Source organism: Cuculus canorus, chromosome 3, assembly GCF_017976375.1.
Source record: "Cuculus canorus isolate bCucCan1 chromosome 3, bCucCan1.pri, whole genome shotgun sequence".
NCBI lineage: Eukaryota > Metazoa > Chordata > Aves > Cuculiformes > Cuculidae > Cuculus > Cuculus canorus.
In genome coordinates this window covers 77,474,759-77,494,253 of record NC_071403.1, presented here as the reverse complement: position 1 = coordinate 77,494,253, position 19,495 = coordinate 77,474,759, and the positions used below count along the sequence as shown (strand labels likewise).

The following is a 19,495-nucleotide window of genomic DNA, read 5'->3' as shown; positions in this document are numbered from 1 at the left end:
CCAAAACCAGTAAAACCAGCCAATTCAGGTTTCCTATAGCTTCAGGCCTTACATTGTTTGCATCTCTGTCCTGGAATATCTTCAGTCATTCTCACATCTCTCTCATCCTCGTTTTTTGGTTTTGCCATCTGAGTAAAATCCAGACACGCTTGTAAAAACCACATACTGATGGCTCCCAAATGGAATGGGTAACAACCAAGTTCTCCTGGCTCCCTCTCCACAGGAGAGCTTGTAAACTCTCTGTAATTTAGCCAGCTGCTGAGTTTTACAAAACTATCAAAAATTTAATATCCTTGAATCATGCTCTGTTGCCACAGTTTACTGAAATTGTCTAAAGCGTTTATAAGTTGGAGTGTTTCATGTGGGGAGAGGTGAGGGAGATAAAGAGCTTTAAAGTATGATCAGCTTGATGTCATACTGAGAAAGCAGGGTAGTCATGTTGAAAATTTTTTTAGCTGTCCTATCTTTGCCTGACCCAGATAAAAGGAAAAGCTCCCTGAACGCTCATAAGAAAGAAGCAGCAGTCACAGTCTTGGTGGTGTCTTCCAAAGCTGCCACACCTTCTGTCTTTGGAAGTAAAAAACTGCACTGCAACTCCAAAACAGCACCATATTTCAAAGGAAGACTCCAGCTGTTTTAGTCTGATAAAAGCAGCTACAAGGGACGAATTATGAAGCAATCAGCAAAGTGCTAGAAGATGGTGGCCTGGTACCTTTCAATTGTGAGCCACTGAAAATCAGTACTGTTGCTTCCAGTGCAAACTGTACCCATATATTTGAGTTGCATGGTCCCAGTAGTAATGCCATCAACCTTGTCTACAGCAGTGGTGAAAATGTTGCTACGATCTATCTGTTTACTCCTCGGGCATATTTGGGAGTAACCCTGAATGTATTGTTTTCCTAAGTGGGAAAATACCAATGCTGAAAAAGCAAAAATCAATTTATTATTTAAATTATATGCATTTTTCCTTTTAAAAAATCAAACCCATTTAAAGTCCACATTATTATAACTTTTATGAATTCCTGAGTTTTTAAAAAGCTATTAAAATAACGTAGATAAAATACCATGATTTCAGATAGTTCATTCTTGTTGTCAGAGTTGTAAATTCTAGTCAACGCGCTAGTAGCATCACCAGCTCAACATCTGGAATCAGAGTGGTGGAGCTGCCAGATCAGCTCTTGCCACCTGCATCTTCCCCTGAATATGCAGGGAACATACTTTCCTCAATTGGTTTGTTCAGATAATTCAGATCAGTCACTTGTACGTTCCAAGTTAAGAAATTAGAAGTGGAGCACCCCTGATTTAGAGACTGGTTAGATATTCTGAGCCTGGAACATGGCATCTAAATTCTGTTCCTGCTCTAAAACTACACCTGTAATTTGTAAAAGTGTTCTGTCTCTGCTCTAATTTCTGACATAATAAGTATACCCTCCTTTCTTCACTCCCTGGGAATTGAATGCCACAAATATGTTAGTCCAAATACCTCGAAAGATGCTGGGTATCAGTGGACTTTCTTCCCACCATTGAACCTGTAGGCATACAGGGAACAAACATTGCTCATTTGTTACTTTTAATTACAGCATGTGGGATGTTCACATAAAACGTAGTGGAACTATGACAAAACCATAAAAAACCTGCGAAGTATTAAGGCTGAAAAGTTTGAATTTAGGTCTGCCCATGGGTATAGATTTAGGGATGCTGAGATCTTTCATTTTTAAAGGAGGAGTAGTTATGATTTTATCTTGATCTGCTTGCAAGAGGTATTAATAGAGAATGGATTTTTTTTTTTTTGTGTCTAGATCCAGTGAAGCTGATGGTCTTTGCGTTCCTCAGAAGTGTTTTACAGCGAGACTGATAAGTGAATAATTTAATTTTATTTCTTGAAAGCCTTACGGGGTTGAAGATTAGCAATATTAAACCTAAAGTGGGGAATTACCCTTATTCTGGGTAATAGCTGAAGTTTTTTCACCATTCATTAAATTATAATTTCTTAAAAAAAAATTTAGGAATGCTCGCAGAGAGTCTCAGAAGACTTCACATTCTTGTATTTTTAAATTTTTTGCAGTGCTCTGATCAATTTATAAAGTGGTATTAACAGTCATTTAGTACATCATTCTGCCACATGCCCATAGTTTTGTTTTCTTAATACACTATTCCTAATGTGTAAACAGACGTATTTGAGTCAATTTTGTTATTGTTATATTGCATCATTGTAAAACTGAAAGGTAAGTTCAGTCTTTATTTTCACTTAAGGACTTTTGTGATTGACTGCATGCTCCCTCAGAGTGCCAGACTGTCACCCTCTAACTGGGCAGAGAGGGGAAAAAAAGGACTTCAAGGAAAATATTTATTTTAAATTCACACTATCTGCTTGTTGAAACTTGTTAGTACTACAAGATATGCAGCCTTCTCTGAGGTCAGTACTTAGATAGGAGGTTATCCAGGAACATTGAAGTGCCACAGGAAATGTCTCAGGTTTCTGCACAGAAGTCTCACCTCTCTTCAGTGTAAACAATATCCTCTTTGGGTGTGGAAGGACCCCACTGCTTTGGCTCCTATGTCAGTAAGGCATAAAATTGATATCTTAACTGTGTATTGGCTTTTGAACCTAGTGGTTCTTTCCAAGGAAAAGAGTAGTCAGAGCAAAATCCAATTAGCAGTGGATTCCTGTGCAGTCTGAGTGAGGTGAATTTCTTATGTCACAGTCTTACTCACTGGAGAGCATTGTCATTGCTTTGATTCACTTCAAATGCTGCTGTGTTTTCATGGTGAGAAAATACATTCTTGTTCACTGTAGTAATGTCATTTTTAATGTTATACATTGGCTTTGGTTCCTTTGAGTGAATGCCCAGAGAGACCAAGTTGTGGCCTAGGAAGAAATTACCTGGATGAGGGAATTTTAAGCTACAGATAATGGCAACTTCTTGCTCCTGGCAGTTGGTGTAACTCAGAGCTGTCCATAAACCACTCTTGTGTGTGCAGATGGACTGGCTCGGTGACTGGCTGACTGGCTGAAGGAAGTTTTAGATAATGTTTTGTGACAAATCTGAATCAGAATAGTGTATATTGGTGTGGTTATTAGGCCATTTACTGTAGAAATTGACTGGTTTGATATATCAAGATGATGTTCGGGGCATTAAAAAGGTAGAAAAGTTGGTTCCATCTAAGTCAGCCTATGGGATGTTTACAAAGGCTTGTAGTGATAGGACTAAGGGCAATGGCTATAAATTGGAGAGGGGCAGATTTAGGCTAGACATAAGGAGGATTTTCTTTACTATGAGAGTGGTGAGGCACTGGCACAGGTTGCCCAGGGAAGCTGTGGCTGTCCCATCCCTGGAGGTATTCAGGGCCAGGTTGGATGGGGCCTTGGGCAGCCTCATCTAGTGGGAGGTGTTGGAACTGGATGATCTTTAAGGCCTCTTCCAACCCAAACTATTCTGTTATTCTATCATTCTATGTTAGAAACAATTGCAGAATAGGAAGTGCCCAGAAGACTAAAGAACAGAAAAGGTTTAAAAAGCTACTGTCAAGAAAATGTTAATTATTGGAGAAGAGCAGACTGAAAGGCAGGCCCCACAGAAGATTCTGATAAAGCTGAACCTGACTTGGTTACCATCAAGAGGTGGTAAACCCTCTGTGCTGTTGTGTGAACACTTTTCCCCTCCATATGCTGCATTTGTATTAATAAACTAAGCAGTAATTTTGTCACAGCATCCCAGTACTGCTCTTGAAAAAAGATACAGGTGTTCCAATGAAGAAAAACCTGCTAGGTAATATTTATTTATGCTTGATGCCCAAGGCACTGCAACACAGGCATAACCTGAAAACAGAAGAATGGCAGAGTTTTATCCTTCCAGAGATAAAGACACAGAGCCTGAAACCTGGAGGACTGTGGTTCAAGCTTAAAAGGAGGGACAGAAATCCAACCATCCTTGCAATTTTAACTCCATCTTTCTAAATTGCTATGCAAGACCAAATGGGGTTTTTTTTCTGTTCCATCCTGCTGTGAAGTGATAATACTGCATTTGTCCCATCACAATTATTTTCCTAGTCTATGATGTGCTGTGATATCATATACTTCTGTGTAAAACCAGGCAGGGGTCACAGCGGACAGGAAAAAAATCCAACCACTATATAGCCATTGTCAGCACGGCGGTGGAAATTCAAAAACACACCAACTGGTGTTTCTCTTTCATAAGCTGAATGCTTTCCTTCCTAAGTTCCCTATATGAAAACACCTAATGAAAATTAAGTTTGTAAATTAACTTGCTGCCTATCTGCAAAGTACTCCTACTTGTTGGCAATCTTTACATAAGAATTGTAAAATATTTTTCTAAAGAGCTAAAAGAAACAGTGTTTTGCAGTATAGTTTCAGTACTGGAGAGCTGTACTTTCCCTTTGCTTGTTAATTTGGCTTGCTCAGGCTATCTGGAACTCCCTTCCTGTTTCCCTCCAAGACCTTTAGTCACTTCCTTTCTTTACATAAAAACCCCTTTCATTTCTCTTTAACTGATGAGGGATCCTCCTACAAGAATTCTGATAAAATCAGCTGGATTATATATAGATTTTTCCTACTTGTAGATGACCCCAAATCACTGCAGTTAGATACATTAAAATCAGTTTCAGTGCTGTGTCTGTACTCAGAGTTTCACCAACTTTTAGAAGTATCTTGTTGTCTGAGAATGTGTTTTAATAGAATGTTAAAATTCCATTTTCTTGTTTAACTAAGAGATGCGAAAAATAGATTGGCTGGTGAAAGTATAAAAACTTCATTCAATCAAACTATTTTTATTTGCTATACAAAATGTGTAGATTATGATACAAAAATAAAAGTCTGTTTACTTTCCTGGTATGTAATAAATGAGAACAGAAAAGCTGAATTTTCCTTTTAGTAAAATATTTCAGGCCCAGTAGTCTACTGCGAATGGTGTAAAATACCACTGAAGATTACAGACCTCTATTCACTGATAAGGTCATTAAATCTGGCTTGTTTTTTTTTTTTTCTCAGATCAAAGCCATCACCAGATTGTTACCTATTCCCTAATGTAATTTAGCTTCTTCAAAGAGTTAAAATGTTCTGAGAATTTACATTACCCAGAACTGAGCGCTCTGCCCCATGTACGTTTTCCAGATCGGCAATTGATAAGTAAAAAGACAACTTAAAGTATCAGTTTATATCTTAAATCATGAACCAAATTAATTACTGGCTTGCCGAAGTGGAAGTGCTGGCGCTGGAGTTACAGCAGAGACCGAGGGCTGAGATACTCCATGTCAGGACCCATCATTTCTACCAGATCAAAAATGCAACTCAGGGATAACTGACATCTAGGTGAAGTTGAAAGCTGATACCTAAGCTGAGTGAGCCTGTTCTGTCTGTATTTATGCACGTGTAGTCTACTGTCTGTTACAGAGCTGTAACAATAAAAACAGGAATAGAATTTAGCCAGACCTCCAACATTTCATATCTAACAATAAACTGAATTTAATCCATCCATCCTACTGCCACTGTAACATCCCTTATATCACTGTAAAAAGGGCTAACTTGAGAATATACATGGATAATTTGTCACTTGAAGATACAAAATCTTGGGGGACAAGAATGAAGTCTAAAGCCTCGCAGATTAAGTGCTCATTCATCTGCTGAGAAATGTTTCTCTCCATCACAATAACAATATTACCTTCACTGTATTTATAAAAATACCTTTTGCATTCCTTCTAGGTGTTTCTGGCAGAGATAGGGAATATTGATGTCTTTGTAAATTTATGAAAATGATCTCACCCAGAACTTCCTATGCCCAAACTGAGACTGGGTCTGGTGCAGGGAAAGGCTTCTTGGAGGAGCAAGGGAAAGGGTGAGAGCAGAGTTTCTCTAGCTTAAGAAAGCAAGGTCTGCACAAAGTGTGTTCTTTTAAATAGGTTAGAAATGGAAAGTCACAGAAAAGAACAATTTAAATGAAAGGGATCAGTGGGAAAAGGACTTACCAATATAAGGACTTATCTATATAATTTTCCTTGAGCAAATTAGGACTGGAAATTTGAAGGAAGTGTCTAGTTATTTAGAAAATTGCATACAAATAGCAGCAACAGCCCACCTCACATTCAAAGACTTGGATTCAAACAGTTCATACAAATAACAGGATATGTTTTTCTGAGACAAGAAAGGACTCAATGCTGGACCCCTTAGAGTTCCTCCATTATATTTTTTGGAAAGTGACCTAATGCTGGAGATTTAACTGCAGTTTCATGCTAGAGAATCTGCAGTATGAAACGTAGCTGCTCCCTCACTGCCTCCACACATTTAGTTATGCCAGACAGAACCCACTTGGGAACTTCTCCTGATGGCAAGGGCATCAGTCATTCCACTTAACGGGACTGCTTACCTGAATATGAATCTTTGCACACACTGCATCATCCTACATGGCAGAACAGAAGTAATGGGAGAGTTGTTCCTCTTCCTTGGGTTCCTCTGTCTCACAGAACTTGAAGTGTGCTTGCTCTGAACGTTTCCAGGGACTAATTTATTTGTACATGTGGAAGAACAAATAATCTGTGGTTTAAAAATCCATACTAATGCTGGAAAAATATTAAATATAGGATTATAAGCCCTCTTAGTCTTTTTGTGGTAGCTGTGTGGGTGGAAATTGCATCCAAATATGTACCATTTCAGTTAAACTTAAGGACTTTGGCCAATGTTCCATCTCTGGGCAGAAAGCAAGAGACTGTGCTGGAGTCTAACCCGGCGACATGTGCCACTTCTATCTCGGAGATGTACAGACATTGAGGCACTGGAGTGTGTCCAGAGAAGGGCAACGAAGCTGGTGAAGGGGCTGGAGAGCAAGTGTTAGGAGTGGCCGAGGGAACTGGGGTTGTTTAGCCTGGAGGAGGCTGAGGGGAGACCTTGTCACTGTTTACAGCTCCCTGAAAGGGGGTTGTATTGAGGTGAGTGTTGTTCTCTTCTCCTAATAACAAGAGATAGGACGAGAAGAGATGGCCTCAAGCTGCGCCAGTGGAAGTTTAGATTAGATATTAGGAAAAATTTCTTTACCAAAAGGGTTCTTGGGCACTGGAACAGCTGCCCAGGGAAGTGGCTGAGTCCCCATCCCTGCAGGTGTTTAAAAGATAGGTAGCCGAGCGGCTTCAAGGATATGATAATGGACAGGTATGGTTGGACTCCATGATCTCAAAGGCCTTTTCCACCCAAATGATTTTACAATTCTATGATTCTAATCCAGGGCTGGATGCCCCTCTGGCTGTGTGAACATGCTGCCATGTTTGCCTGATAGGAATGGTTGGAATGATCTATGAGGTCTTTTCCAGCGTAGTGATTCTATGAACCCAAACTCTGCAGAGATGCTCACATCTGTTCCAATATCTGACTTGCACTGATAAGAGCAATTAAACAAGTTTCACCCATTGGGAAGTATCTGCTCTCTGTTTATTTTTTCAGACACAGGTTTTTGCATCCCGTTTCAGTTCAAACTCCCGTTCCCACTGGAGGAAGGCTGAGGTGGGGGGCGATGCTCCTGCTGGAAGCGAAGTTCTCTTGTGAGACTTCATCTGGAGTACTGTGTCCGGTTCTGGAATCCTAGGCATAGAAGTACGTAACTGTTGGAACAGGTCCAGAGGAGGGCTACAAGGATGATGAGAGGGCTGAAGCACCTCTCATTTGAGGACAGGCTGTGAGAGAGTTGGGGTTGTTCAGCCTGGAGAAGAGAAGGCTCTGAGGAGATCTTATAGCGACTTTCCAGTACCTGAGGGGGCTACAGGAAAGCTGGGGAGGGACTGTTCACAAAGGCTTGTGGTGATAGGAGGAGGGGCAATGGGTATAAATTGAAGAGGGGCAGATTTAGACTAGACATAGGGAGGAATTTCTTCACCATGAGAGTGGTGAGGCACTGGCACAGGTTGCCCAGGGAAGCTGTGGCTGCCCCATTCCTGGAGGTGTTCAAGGCCAGGTTGGATGGGGCCTTGGGCAGCCTGATCTAGTGGGATGTCCCTGCCCATGGCAGGGGGGGTTGGAACTGGATGAGCTTTAAGGCCCCTTCCAACCCCAACTATTGTATGATTCTAAGTCCAGGTGAGAGGCACTGGGGCACGGCAACGGCCGATTTGCACCGATAAGAGCATTTAAACAAGTTTCATCTTTAGGGAAACATCTTCTCTCTGTTCTTTAGTGGTTTTTTTTCAGACACAGGTTTTTGCATCCCGTTTCGGTTGAAACGGAAGGCGGAGCTGGGGGGATGCTCAGGCTGGAAGCGAAGTCCAGGTGAGAGACGCCGGGGCTCCTCCCTTCTCGACGGGAACCAAGGTCTCTCTTCAGCAAAGACAAGAAGCGGCGCTGCCCGCCCCGCCCCGTCGAACTTTACCCGAGTCCCGAGGCCACGCCATCTTCATGCATATTCATGAGAGCCCGCGCCCACTGACCACGCCCCCTCCTCCAGCATGTTGGTGAGTGCCCGCGCACCATTGGCCGCGCGCGCGGCCACGCCTCTCATGCATATTCATGAGACAAGCCACCTCCCCGCCTCCCCCGGCGGTGACTCACCAGGGCGTGGAGCCCGGGTCCCGCAGCCGAGCCCTCCCCCCCCGCAGCCGGCACAGCCCCAGCGCCGCGCTCATTGTTCCAGCACCTCCGGGCACGATGGACGAGCTGGACCAGTCCCCCCTGGTCTCCTCCTCCACTACCACCTCCGGGCCGGCGCGGCCGCAACAGCCCCAGTTTAACTACCAGTTCGTGCTCGACGACGAGAAAGAAGAAGAGGAAGAGGAGGAGGAAGAAGAAGAGGACGAAGACTTCGACGAGCAACTGGAGGTGATGGAGAGGAAGCCCGCCGCTCCCCCGCAGGAGCAGCCGCCGGAGCTCGGCGTACCCCGCCCCGCCGCCCCGGAGCCGCCGCAGCAGCCCGGCTGGAGCCCCCCGGCCGCCGCCGTCTCCTCCTCGTCGTCCTCGGCCGCCTCTACGCCGTCCCCCGCGCAGGAGCAGCCTCCGGCCGCCCCCCGGCGCCGCGGCTCCTCCGGTGAGTGCGGGGGGCAGCGCCCCTCCGGCTCCCTTTGTCCTCCCGCCGCACCGCGCCCTTGCGGGAGAACGGGCTCCCCCGGGCGTGGTGCTGCTGGTCCGATCCCTTTTTCCTTCTCCCCATCGCGCTGTGCTGCCCTCCCGAGCGCCGCCCCGCAGCGGGGTGGGGGGTGGGGGGGCAGAACCGCCCCGGGCGCGACCCCCGCTGCCTCTGAGCGCATCCTCCCTGCGCCGGGCTGGCCGAGGGGAGGAGGGGAACGCAGCTGCTTTTAATCTTACTCATTTGAACGAAATCGCCTGGCTGGGAGGGGCGAGGAGAGAAGGAGAGGCGCTGCCTCCTTTGCGGAGCTGGGCGAGAGGTGAAAGGGTGGGCGGCTCTGCGTGGGAAAGGCCGCTCCCCGGCTGCAGACAATGAGCCTGGAATCCCGGCAGGGAATGGAAACTAGTCGAGTGTGTGTGTGTGGAGGCACAAAAGGCGGCCAGGCTGCTGTAGGTGTGGCAGCACCAGGGGAAAAAAAATCCAGCCCACGTTCTGCGGCTGCCTCTGGACCGGAGCAGCTCCCGCGGCTGTCAGCGGGTTTTAGCCTAGGGGATCGCCTCTGGATGCTGGGGTGCCCCCCACGCCCAGGGGGTGCTGCTGGGGTGCCCCCCAGGCTCAGAGGTGCTGCTGCATCAATAGAATCCTGGGCTGCATCAAAAGGAGCGTTGCCAGCAGGGCGAGGGAGGTGATTCTGCCCCTCTGCTCCTCTCTTGTGAGACCTCATCTGGAGTACTGTGTCCAGTTCTGGAATCCTCAGCATAAGGAAATGGAGCTGTTGGAACGGATCCAGAGGAGGGCTGCAAAAATGGTCGGAGGGCTGGAGCACCTCCCGTACGAGGACAGGCTTAGAGAGTTGGGGTTGTTCAGCCTGGAGAAGAGAAGGCTCCATGGAGACCTTATAGCGACTTTCCAGTATCTGAAGGGGCTACAGGAAAGCTGGGGAGGGACTGTTCACGAAGGGTTGTGGTGATGTGATGAGGGGCAATGGGCATAAGCTGAAGAGGGGCAGATTTAGGCTTGATATAAGGAAGAGTTTCTTCACCATGAGTGGTGAGGCAGTGGCACAGGTTGCCCAGAGAAGCTGTGGATGATCCATCCCTGGAGGTGTCCGAGGCCAGGTTGGATGAGGCTTTGAACGGCCTGATCCAGTGGGAGGTGTTCCTGCCCATGGCAGGAGGGTTGAAACTGGATGATCTTTAGGGTCCCTTCCAACCCAGACTATTCTATGAATCTATGCTGCAGGGATCCCTTTGGCTCAGGGCTGCTGCACAGGGATGTGTGCTGTCCCCCAAAACGGCTCCCAGGCTGCCAAAGCCCCACTTGCACGGCCTAATCCAGGGCCTGACCTGGCATGAGGCGTGTGCTGCATGCGGATTGTGATTGTGCCTTGGCTCTGCTTGTGCTTAGCTCAGAACGCAAGAGCCAACTTGAGGCCATTAAAACATGGAAAATGAACAAAGTGCGTTGTTATCATGATGGTGCATTCTTCATTGCCATTGTCACATTGGTAGAGTGTATGTGTTTTAAAGGTGCAGGGTTTCAGTAATGACTTGCTGTCATGGTATGAGTGAGACACTCATATTTAAACAAAAAAAGCATCTGAAACAGTAATGACAAAAAGCCTGTTGTTAACCCTGAATTTAATTTCTTTGGGGTGAGGGGACTCAAACGATGCATTTTATTTGCATATGCGACAAGACTTCATAGTTAGTTGTCTTTCAAGAAGCCTACTTTTTTGTTCTGGTAGTTTTCCATGTAGCAATGCACCGAGGACGTATTTTTTATTTCCACCATTTGGAGGACAGATGACAAAAGCTTGCAACAGACTTAAGAGGAGTCAACAGAAATTTTTCTAGGCAATTTTTTTGAATGGAGCTGTGAAAGGTTTGAGCTAAACGGAATGAAGGGAATAGGATCAACCAAATCTTACTGTTGCTTTGAACAGTAGGGATAAAAGTGTGATTTCCAGAGCTTATTTGTTTTCCTACTCCCTTACCCTTGAAGGGTAAGGCAAAGTAGCACAGTAATTCCTGAAATATAAAATTAAAGAATCACAAAACGGTTTGGGTTGGGAGGAACCTTAAAGATCATTCAGTTTCAACCTCCTGCTATGGGCAGGGACACCTTTGGCTGGATCAGGTTGCTCCAAAGCCTCATCCAAACTGGCCTTGACACCTCCAGGGATGGGACAGCCACAGCTTCTCTGGGCAACCTGTGCCACTGTCTCACCACCCTCACAGCAAAACAGTTCTTCCAAATATCTAATCTAAATCTACCTATCCTCTCTTATTAGAGTAGAAGAGACCTAACTCTGTCAGAATTGGGTAGTGTAGCTGAGAAGTGTTGTCAGAGTTATGAATCCTGATTGGAGGGGACAGAATATATCAGCGATGATTAATTTACAGCTCTGACCAGCATCTTTAGGAGGCATAGTTTCCAAAGACAAAGTGTTGTAACACATAGTGATCATCTAATTATGGGTTGGAATATTGCAGGCTATGCTTTAAGAACTTGAAACTACTAGGTGAGAAGAAGTTCTTTTAAAAGCATTGTCTTGTTATGTCATGAACGCTTTGGTCCTCTCAGATTCAGGAGTACTTAAATTTGAGCAAGTTAAGTATTTAACCACAAAGTATTTTTTTAGTTTTGCGTCTAGCAGTTCATGTTAAAACTGTCTCGCTCAAAACGCTTAACTTGGGTTCAAACTAGTTCACTTTCAGTGTTGCTGTGAGATTGGCCAACTCAGACTGTGTCTTGTGGCAAGATGACGGGCATGGATAGCCACGTGTCTGGGATGGCTCCCTCCCTTCTGGAGGGTTACGGTTTCATTTACTTTCAGTGCTGTTGCATGAATTTAGGTATAACCAAAGAATTGTAACTTGTAATCTAGGAATTTAGGAAATACTCTCTTCTATTCATATTTAAAATCTAAGGCTCTGATCTAGTGCAGATTTCAGGCAAATAATTTTAAAATTCTGTTTTCAGGAAGGAGAAAGTAGCATTGCCTGTTGCAAGTGTGTGAACAATAGTAGGGATTCTTTTATCTGCAACAGTAGGTACTGCTTTCTGTAAGCATAACAATAGAGAAAATGGACTTCTTGTGGCTTATTAAAATGTATTATTTATACATCTGGAGGTGTTTTAGAAAGTAAATCATTGTAATTATTATTAGTAGTGTTACTTAGGAGTATTCGGTATCACTGTTACAAGAGACTGCGACATAATTATATGTAATGCAAGTCGCTGGCTGTGCACCAGCAGCCTACCTTCTTGAGAGCTAATATAAATATTTGCTAGAGAAGAAAACAAGAGGGCTGCAGTAAAACTTATGCTCTCTTGGACACTTACTTTGCTATGTATTATAACGTGGGAAGCAAAAATTACAATTCTTGAGAGGTTACTGCTTGAATCTTGAAATGGCCTAAATTTGCATACAGTGCAAAGAAAAGTAAATTGAAGGTAGAGGTACATGGCCAATGCAATTCACTTTTTTTTGCTACCTGCTCAAGGTAAGATTAACCAGTAAACTATGATGAGATACCACTTTCCCTCTTTAAAGCCCTAGATCCCAGCAACAAGTACGGCTGCTTGGAAAGGCAGGGTGTATATCACCTTCCTGGAAGAGATTTGTGATTTGAAGCTACACCATGTGTTTTCCAGAAAGCTGTAGAGCAAACTCACCAGACTGGCTGCAGACCAGCACTCCTAGGGACTAAACTGCAGCTCGGCCATGGTTCAACACGTATGCAAATGTTCTGAAAGGCCAGTTCATTAATTAGTCTTGTTTTTCTGTTTAGTTTTATAGGACTTGGTTTTAATTCATCAGTGTTGAGGAGAGGTTTTGTGAACAGTTTGCTTATGTGCCAGACAGTGTGAAGTAGAGGTCAGCAGGGATGCCCCAGGCTGTACCAGGAGCGCTCGCTGTTCTGTATTAGTTCACCCTCATGAAGCTGACCCCAGCTGCAGTAGGTGGTGATTAAGCAGGATGATCTATACTGACTCTGGCTCACTCTGTGGAGCGTACATTCTATCCTGTGGTGAGGATATGCAGTTCCTGTAATTTACATTTTATACAAATTCTAAAGCAGCATAGATACTCCTCAGATTTGTTTCTGTGTTGCTGAGTTTTCTGGTCTGCTGGTCTGCATGCGTAGACTCGTACACAGGAGTTGTGTGGGTTTTAAGTGCAATATGCAGCATGACTTGGTAAAAAAGAGCTATCATTGAATACTACCACTGATGACTTTCCTTTGCATCGTTTTGATCCTGCTGATCCTCAGTGTTTCTTTGAGGTGCAAGACTCTTTCCCCTCCTACCCTCCCAAATGTAGTCAGCAAAGCTATAAGAAGTGGTGGTGTGTATATCAAAGGTAGAACATGGCTTTCTGTCACATTATTTTCGTTGTAGTGACATATGGGGATGAGAGTAACCAGCACTTTGGTACTTTACAGCTAGCGTCTTTGTTTTTGTATTTCATGCTTCCATCCTGAGGAGTTCAACAAGAGATGGGGGTTTATTTATTTAGTTGGTTTTACTTATTGCAGCATGCACATATGACGTCTAGTACAGTGGGGCCTGTAGTTTAGCTGGGATAAGTCTTCAGTGCAAAACTGCTGTATGTTCTGCTAAGCAGAAGTAGTTTGTGCAAGGATAGTCTCGCAAAGTTTGATAGTGTATTTGCTTCGTGTGTGTATCCTTTGACTTGCTTTCCAGGACAAAACCACACAGCTTCCACCTACCACATAATGATGTAGCCCTCAGGGAAGTTTTGAATTGCACTTGGAGTTTTCTCATTGGAGATGAAATCCTACAAACCACAAGTTAGGAGACAGCAAAGAAGGTTGTTTTCCTTCCTCCCCATCTGTATTTACGGAAGTTTGTGGCATGTCTATGAAGTGGCGACTGAGTGGCGACTGTCTTGTCCACCCTATTGCATCACCACTGGTTATCTGTGATAATTACTAACAGCAGCACTCATACAGGAGTTGAGGACAACATATAAGCCTCCCAGTCAGGGGTTTTCCCTTGCTGGCCCATGTGAAGTTGCTTGGAAAATGTGAGGTCCTTTTGCAACAGCTGTACAGATAGGTTAGAAATGAGGAGTAATTGGAATGTAAAGGCCCGAAGTCAAGACTCAAACTTTGCAGCTCGTGAGGAGAGAAATAAGCTGTGGCTGCTGGCCATGCTGACATGGTGAAAAAACAATCTTAAGCAGATCTTTGATTGGAAAAATATGATTTCTAGTTGGCATGCAGATACAACTGGTATTATTTCAGTAATTTGTGATGAATTTTTCTTTCTGGCCGTTTTTTTTGACAACGGTGTTTTTACTTTTCCTTCCTCCTCCTCCAGTGTCCAGGAGGATTTTGGAGAGGAATGAGTCTGGGACTCTGGCTGCTTAGCAGAAGGCATATCAACATCATTCTTCTAACCTTCGAGACCAGTCTTTCCATACTGTTAGAATTCTGGGGGGGGGGGGGCTTTACTGCTTCCCACCCGTTTTTGAGGGAGGTTAATGGCTCTGCCTGCCGTTTCCATGTCCGTTTTGCCACACCCGACTGCTTGGTGGCTCCCATCAGATAGGTCTGGCCTTTGCGCGCTGGGAAGGTATTAGAAGAACAAAGGGCAGCTAATCTACAACTTGAGGCATATCTCTGTGTGCTTGAGTTATGTTTCTTTGTTTTCTGTTAATATTTTGAATGAAAGAAGCTTTTTTGAGCTGTCTGTTACTATAGTAACTATGAAACTGATATGGAAATCAGTAATGCATAGTTCAATGCCAAAATGTTTTTTTTTGTTTCTAGCTGTTTTGTAAGCAAGGAAGTAGTTCTTGGTCTTTGGCTAGAAAATGTAGAACAATGTATAGCTTACACATAAATTGTCCTGAAATATTCTGAAAATCTTATGCATGAAGTAGGAGAGAAACTGTAGCTATCAAGCTGCATTAGATACGAAAGAAGAAACCTGTTGTTCTAGGTCTTAGTTCACTATTTTTTACTTAGAAATAAGTAGAACAGTTGTGAATGTTTTCCTGTGGGTTTTTTTTTTTGTTAAATTTCTTGCTTTATGATGTAAAATAGCGATTACTCCTGTTGTGCTTTGAAAACACTGCATCGTGTTTTCTGCTCTTTAAGGCTTTCTTTTTTTTAGGGGACACAGTACAGCTAGCATGGAGATCACTGGACTACAGCCAAATGGCATCCATTTGGGAGATAGCTTTTTTTAACAGCTATCGTCATCAATGAGAAATATTACAACAGCAATAAAATAATGGGCTTATTAATATTCACAAAGTCTGAGAAAATCAAATTATCTCAGAATGCTTTTATCTTTCAAGTGAAGATAATCAATCTGCTGCTAACTGTAGCTGTCAAAATATGAAGATTTTAAATTAGCAGTATTTTTTTAAATTACTACTCTTCCCCATGGTTTCTAATGGCTTGTCTCCATTTATTGCTTTCTGCTGTATAAAGAAAGAATACTTTTAAATTTTTTTCTCCCCTCCCTCCACCCTCTGTAGAAGTGTTTGGAATACGAGTTTGACCCTCCCTGCCTTTACAGGAAGGCTTGCTTTGTGTCTTAGGAATGTACTGTGAAGTTTTACATGCAGCTTTTTAATGAACAAGGCAATCATGTCATCAACTTCATTGTCTAGGAAGAATATTTTAATTAAGAAGTCTCTAAATATGACACAAGATTGAGATAAATATAAACTTTTCTGTTGCCCATTAAAAATGTTCCCAATCTAATGTTGAAGTCCTACCACTTACCCAGTTATTACTGGTTTGTGATAGGGTTTCTTGAACTCTGCTATTCCATCTTTTCTGACAGAAGATAAAATTCCTTAATGCCTGCCCGTCTCTGTCCTTCGTGTCTGAAAAGGAAATGAATGCCAAGTCAAACAGATGAAGGAGCATGTGCAAGGCCTTCAAAAGCAGGTTGTAGCTGCAGAAGTGAAAGGAACAAGCAAGACTGGGAGGAAGCAGAAAGATGGATGTGGTAGTGGTGGAAGAAAGGTTGCTTCTTTCTTGGTCTTCGTCCAGGTCTTCAAGTATTCATGCCTTCAGCTTGAGAGATGCTGTTCAGAGGGCGGAGGAATGAATTTCTAGTCTGTTAAACTCAAAACTCATGTTTTCTTTAAAAGATCACATCGTTAAATAAGAAAATGAGTTTTCCTGTGTCTGTGGTTTGTGTCACTTGACAAAAACCTGAAGTAGGCAGTTAAAATCTGTGTTGATTAAAATCTATTGCAACCCAGGAAATTCAGTGCTGCTTGATTTCTGACCACCTTTGTGGATGAGGAGGACATCAGGACAGTGTGCATCATATTCACACTGCTTTGGTTTTTCATTAAAACATGCTTATACAAATGCTAATGGCTGTAATGAATCCTCCAATGAATGTCCATGTTCTTTTTCACTCTTTTGAGATGAAGATCTCTTATGCACCAATTTGTTTTTATTTTGCAGACTATAAGCTCTTATGTCAGAGGCTTGTCGCGCAAGGTAATGTGTTGGGAATAGATGCTAAAAGAAATCAAAAGCATCTCTTCTCCATTCTCTAAAGATTAATTTAGCTAATAACTACATTCTTCTGAAATGATAAACTTCCTAATCTAAATACTGATTAATTTGTTTAATTGTAGGGAAAGCAGGGAAAAATTCAATCTGTACGAATCTGTGAAAGGGAATCTTATGATTGATATAATCTCCAAAATTAAATTGGATAATGTCTGCATAATGATAGGATTTGTGTGGCTCTTTAGACCTCCTGCTTCTATGTTCTGATGTAATTATTATATTTTTCTGCTTTGTGACTCTGCCAGAACCCAAATTTCTGTTTGTTACTTCAACATATGGTTAAAGAGTCTGGATCTGAAGGAAGAGCTATTTAGTTTTTAGAGCAATTATCTAGTATGTATTTGGTTCCAAATGCTGCCAAAGACTAAAACTTACCTTTAAAGCCATGTGTAACTGGACATGTATGTTTGCAGTTGGCTAGATTTTCTTTCTAATTAAGTATATTAAAATAGAAGCAGAAAGAAACAACTTTAATCAGGAATTTCTTTGCTATGAGGGTGGTGAGGCATGGGCACAGGTTGCCCAGGGAAGTTATGGCTGCTCCATCCCTGGAGGTGTTCAAGGCCAGGTTGGATGGGGCCTTAGGCAGCCTGATCCAGTGGGAGGTGTCCCTGCCCATGGCAAGGGGGTTGGAACCCAATGATCTTTAAGGTCCCTTCCAACCCAAATTATTCTATGATTCTGTATAAATGTTGGCTCTGTGAATATTCATATCTGAAATCATTCCAGATTCATTCTAAGCTTTACTATTAAATATTTATGTTTTATGTATTAAATATAGTTCTGATTTTGAAGTGGGTACTTACTGTTATTGTGGCCACCTGATGTTAATAAAGGAAGGTGTTTACCCATCACCTAATGCTACCCCTGTAAGAAGGCAGAATTTAGGTGATTAGACCAGTTGATACGCTTCGGGTAGAAGGCACGGTTTATCTACACAGCATTTTCTGTTGTGTGTTACTTGTTTGCCCATAAGCTTAGTTTCTGCTCCGAAGCCAAGTAGTTTATCTTTGTTCCTCAGAGGATTTAACTTTCCTCATGGGGAGCCACCGTGAACTGCTGGTCTGTGATAGGTATGTGCATCTTGTTTCTTGGAATTCTTTATTTTCTTGTTATACTTGGTATAAGAATAACAAAAAGTTTCTTGCAACACACCTGTGTGAATTTGTTCTTCGTTTGTTTACTTTTAGTAACAAAACGTGCCAGATAAAATTCTTCTGACTCTGTTCTGAAGAGGTGCAGTGGCATTCATGTTGCTGAGAGACTTTTTAATGGGAAATGCCATTCTACAGCCATCCTCTGAAGTGCTGCTTGGATCCTGTCTGTAGTGTTGTTGATCAAAATGGTTGGTTACAAGAAGGAGGCGAGGCTGGCAGTTAGGTTTCTGAAGCATTTAACAGCCTTTTAAAAACACTCTTGCAGTGGAAACTTCTTTTGGCCATCTGGGAATTGTAATAAAAAGAATTGTAACAGAGCCAGCATTAAGGTATCTTCCTTGTCCATCTGTTCTTTCTGTGGTTGGCAGTTGGGTATAACAGGGGAGCAGTACTGTCTTTCCTGCTTTTTACTCTATAGCTCATCAAAAGAAGATGAAATGGCATAAACCTTGCCTCTATGCCTGTACGCTTTGCATTATCTGCGCTGCTGGGCAACTTGCCTCAAGTGTAGTTTTTCTGAAAGAGGAGAATTGCTGCAAGTTTGACCACGTAAATATAATATTGAAAAATAAAACTTGCTTAAACAAGTTTGGTTACAGATTTCTTCTTGGATAATAAGAAAATGCTTCTTGCTGGAGACTTACGTTTACATGAACAGAATACTTAAAGCAGCAAGCATTGTTTCAAATGGCTGTTTTGAACTTGCTTTCTCATTTCATGTTATTTGAAATAGGTAAAGAAATTTCCTGTGCAGTATAGTGCAACTCGCTCTGCAAGTGATGTTGGGTACCGTTTTGCAGTGATTTCCGTGAAGACCTGAGGTGACCAACAGCTGCCTTTGTTAAGAATCAAAACTCCTGGATGCTTTTGTGATCCTAGCTCCGATACCCTCAAGATGTTAAAAATGAAGCTCCGGATTTCACGTAAATCTTCAGCCTTCTCCATCTTCTGTAGCAGCTTGTATACTTCCGTCAGATTTCCAAGTAGTTTACAGTCTGAGTTTCCTGAACTGGAAACTTCTGTTTATAAACTTACCTGTGTAACTAAAAAGAATGAAGTGAGAAAACCTAATGACTTGCTGTGGTTCTGCAGCCTGATCTAATGACGTGAAAAGATGCTATTAATAGATAATGGTCTTTATCTTGAATTTCTTAAATATTTGTTGAATACCTTATTTAGAACAATGGCATCATAACAGGAGATGACTTAAATTGAGTTTGTGTAGGCAGCTGCTTTTCTCAGGAAGTTCTTGTGAAGTTGTGTGCCCTTGTTTACTCCGCAGCAGGAAATTAGGCATCCAAGAACTTGACTCTCCTTGAAATAATTCCATTTAACTTTTAAATGACTGAGTATGTTGTCTTTGCCACTTTATGCCAAGAGGTAACAATTAACTCATAATAATTTGACATCAACACACACAGGAGAGAAGCCATGGCCATTCCTTCCAGTGGTTATGAAGGGTGAGGATACTGCACTGGTCTGCAAAAGCCTTTTGAGGTGTTTGGAGTTCTTGCATCTGTGGAAGAGTAGAAGTTTATGGCAGTACTATATCTGTGTTTTGCTTAGATAATAGCTGGGTTACATCAGAAGAAATTTAACCTGCAGGGTGAGGGAGATGATTTTGTCCCTCTGCTCTGCTCTGGTGAGACCTCCCTCGCCTGGAGTCCTCTGTTCAGTTCTGGAGTCCTCAGCACAGGAAGGG

The 19,495-nt window shown here is 42.8% G+C and overlaps 1 protein-coding gene across 5 annotated transcripts in view; it reads left to right on the top strand.

Moving 5' to 3' along the window:
* Positions 1-7,447: 7,447 nt before the first annotated feature.
* Positions 7,448-19,495, top strand: part of RTN4 (reticulon 4) — a 48,923-nt gene continuing 36,875 nt past the window's right edge. The window contains exons 1-3 of one of the 5 annotated variants that reach the window (XM_054062887.1): positions 7,456-7,597; positions 8,189-9,017; positions 16,526-16,561. In XM_054062887.1, the coding sequence (XP_053918862.1) occupies positions 8,504-9,017; positions 16,526-16,561 (550 nt within the window). In that variant the 5' untranslated portion in view covers positions 7,456-7,597; positions 8,189-8,503. Of the gene's footprint in view, positions 7,598-7,763; positions 9,018-16,525; positions 16,562-19,495 lie in introns of those variants that run through there. The other 4 variants (XM_054062884.1, XM_054062886.1, XM_054062888.1 and 1 more) reach the window with 4 other exon arrangements.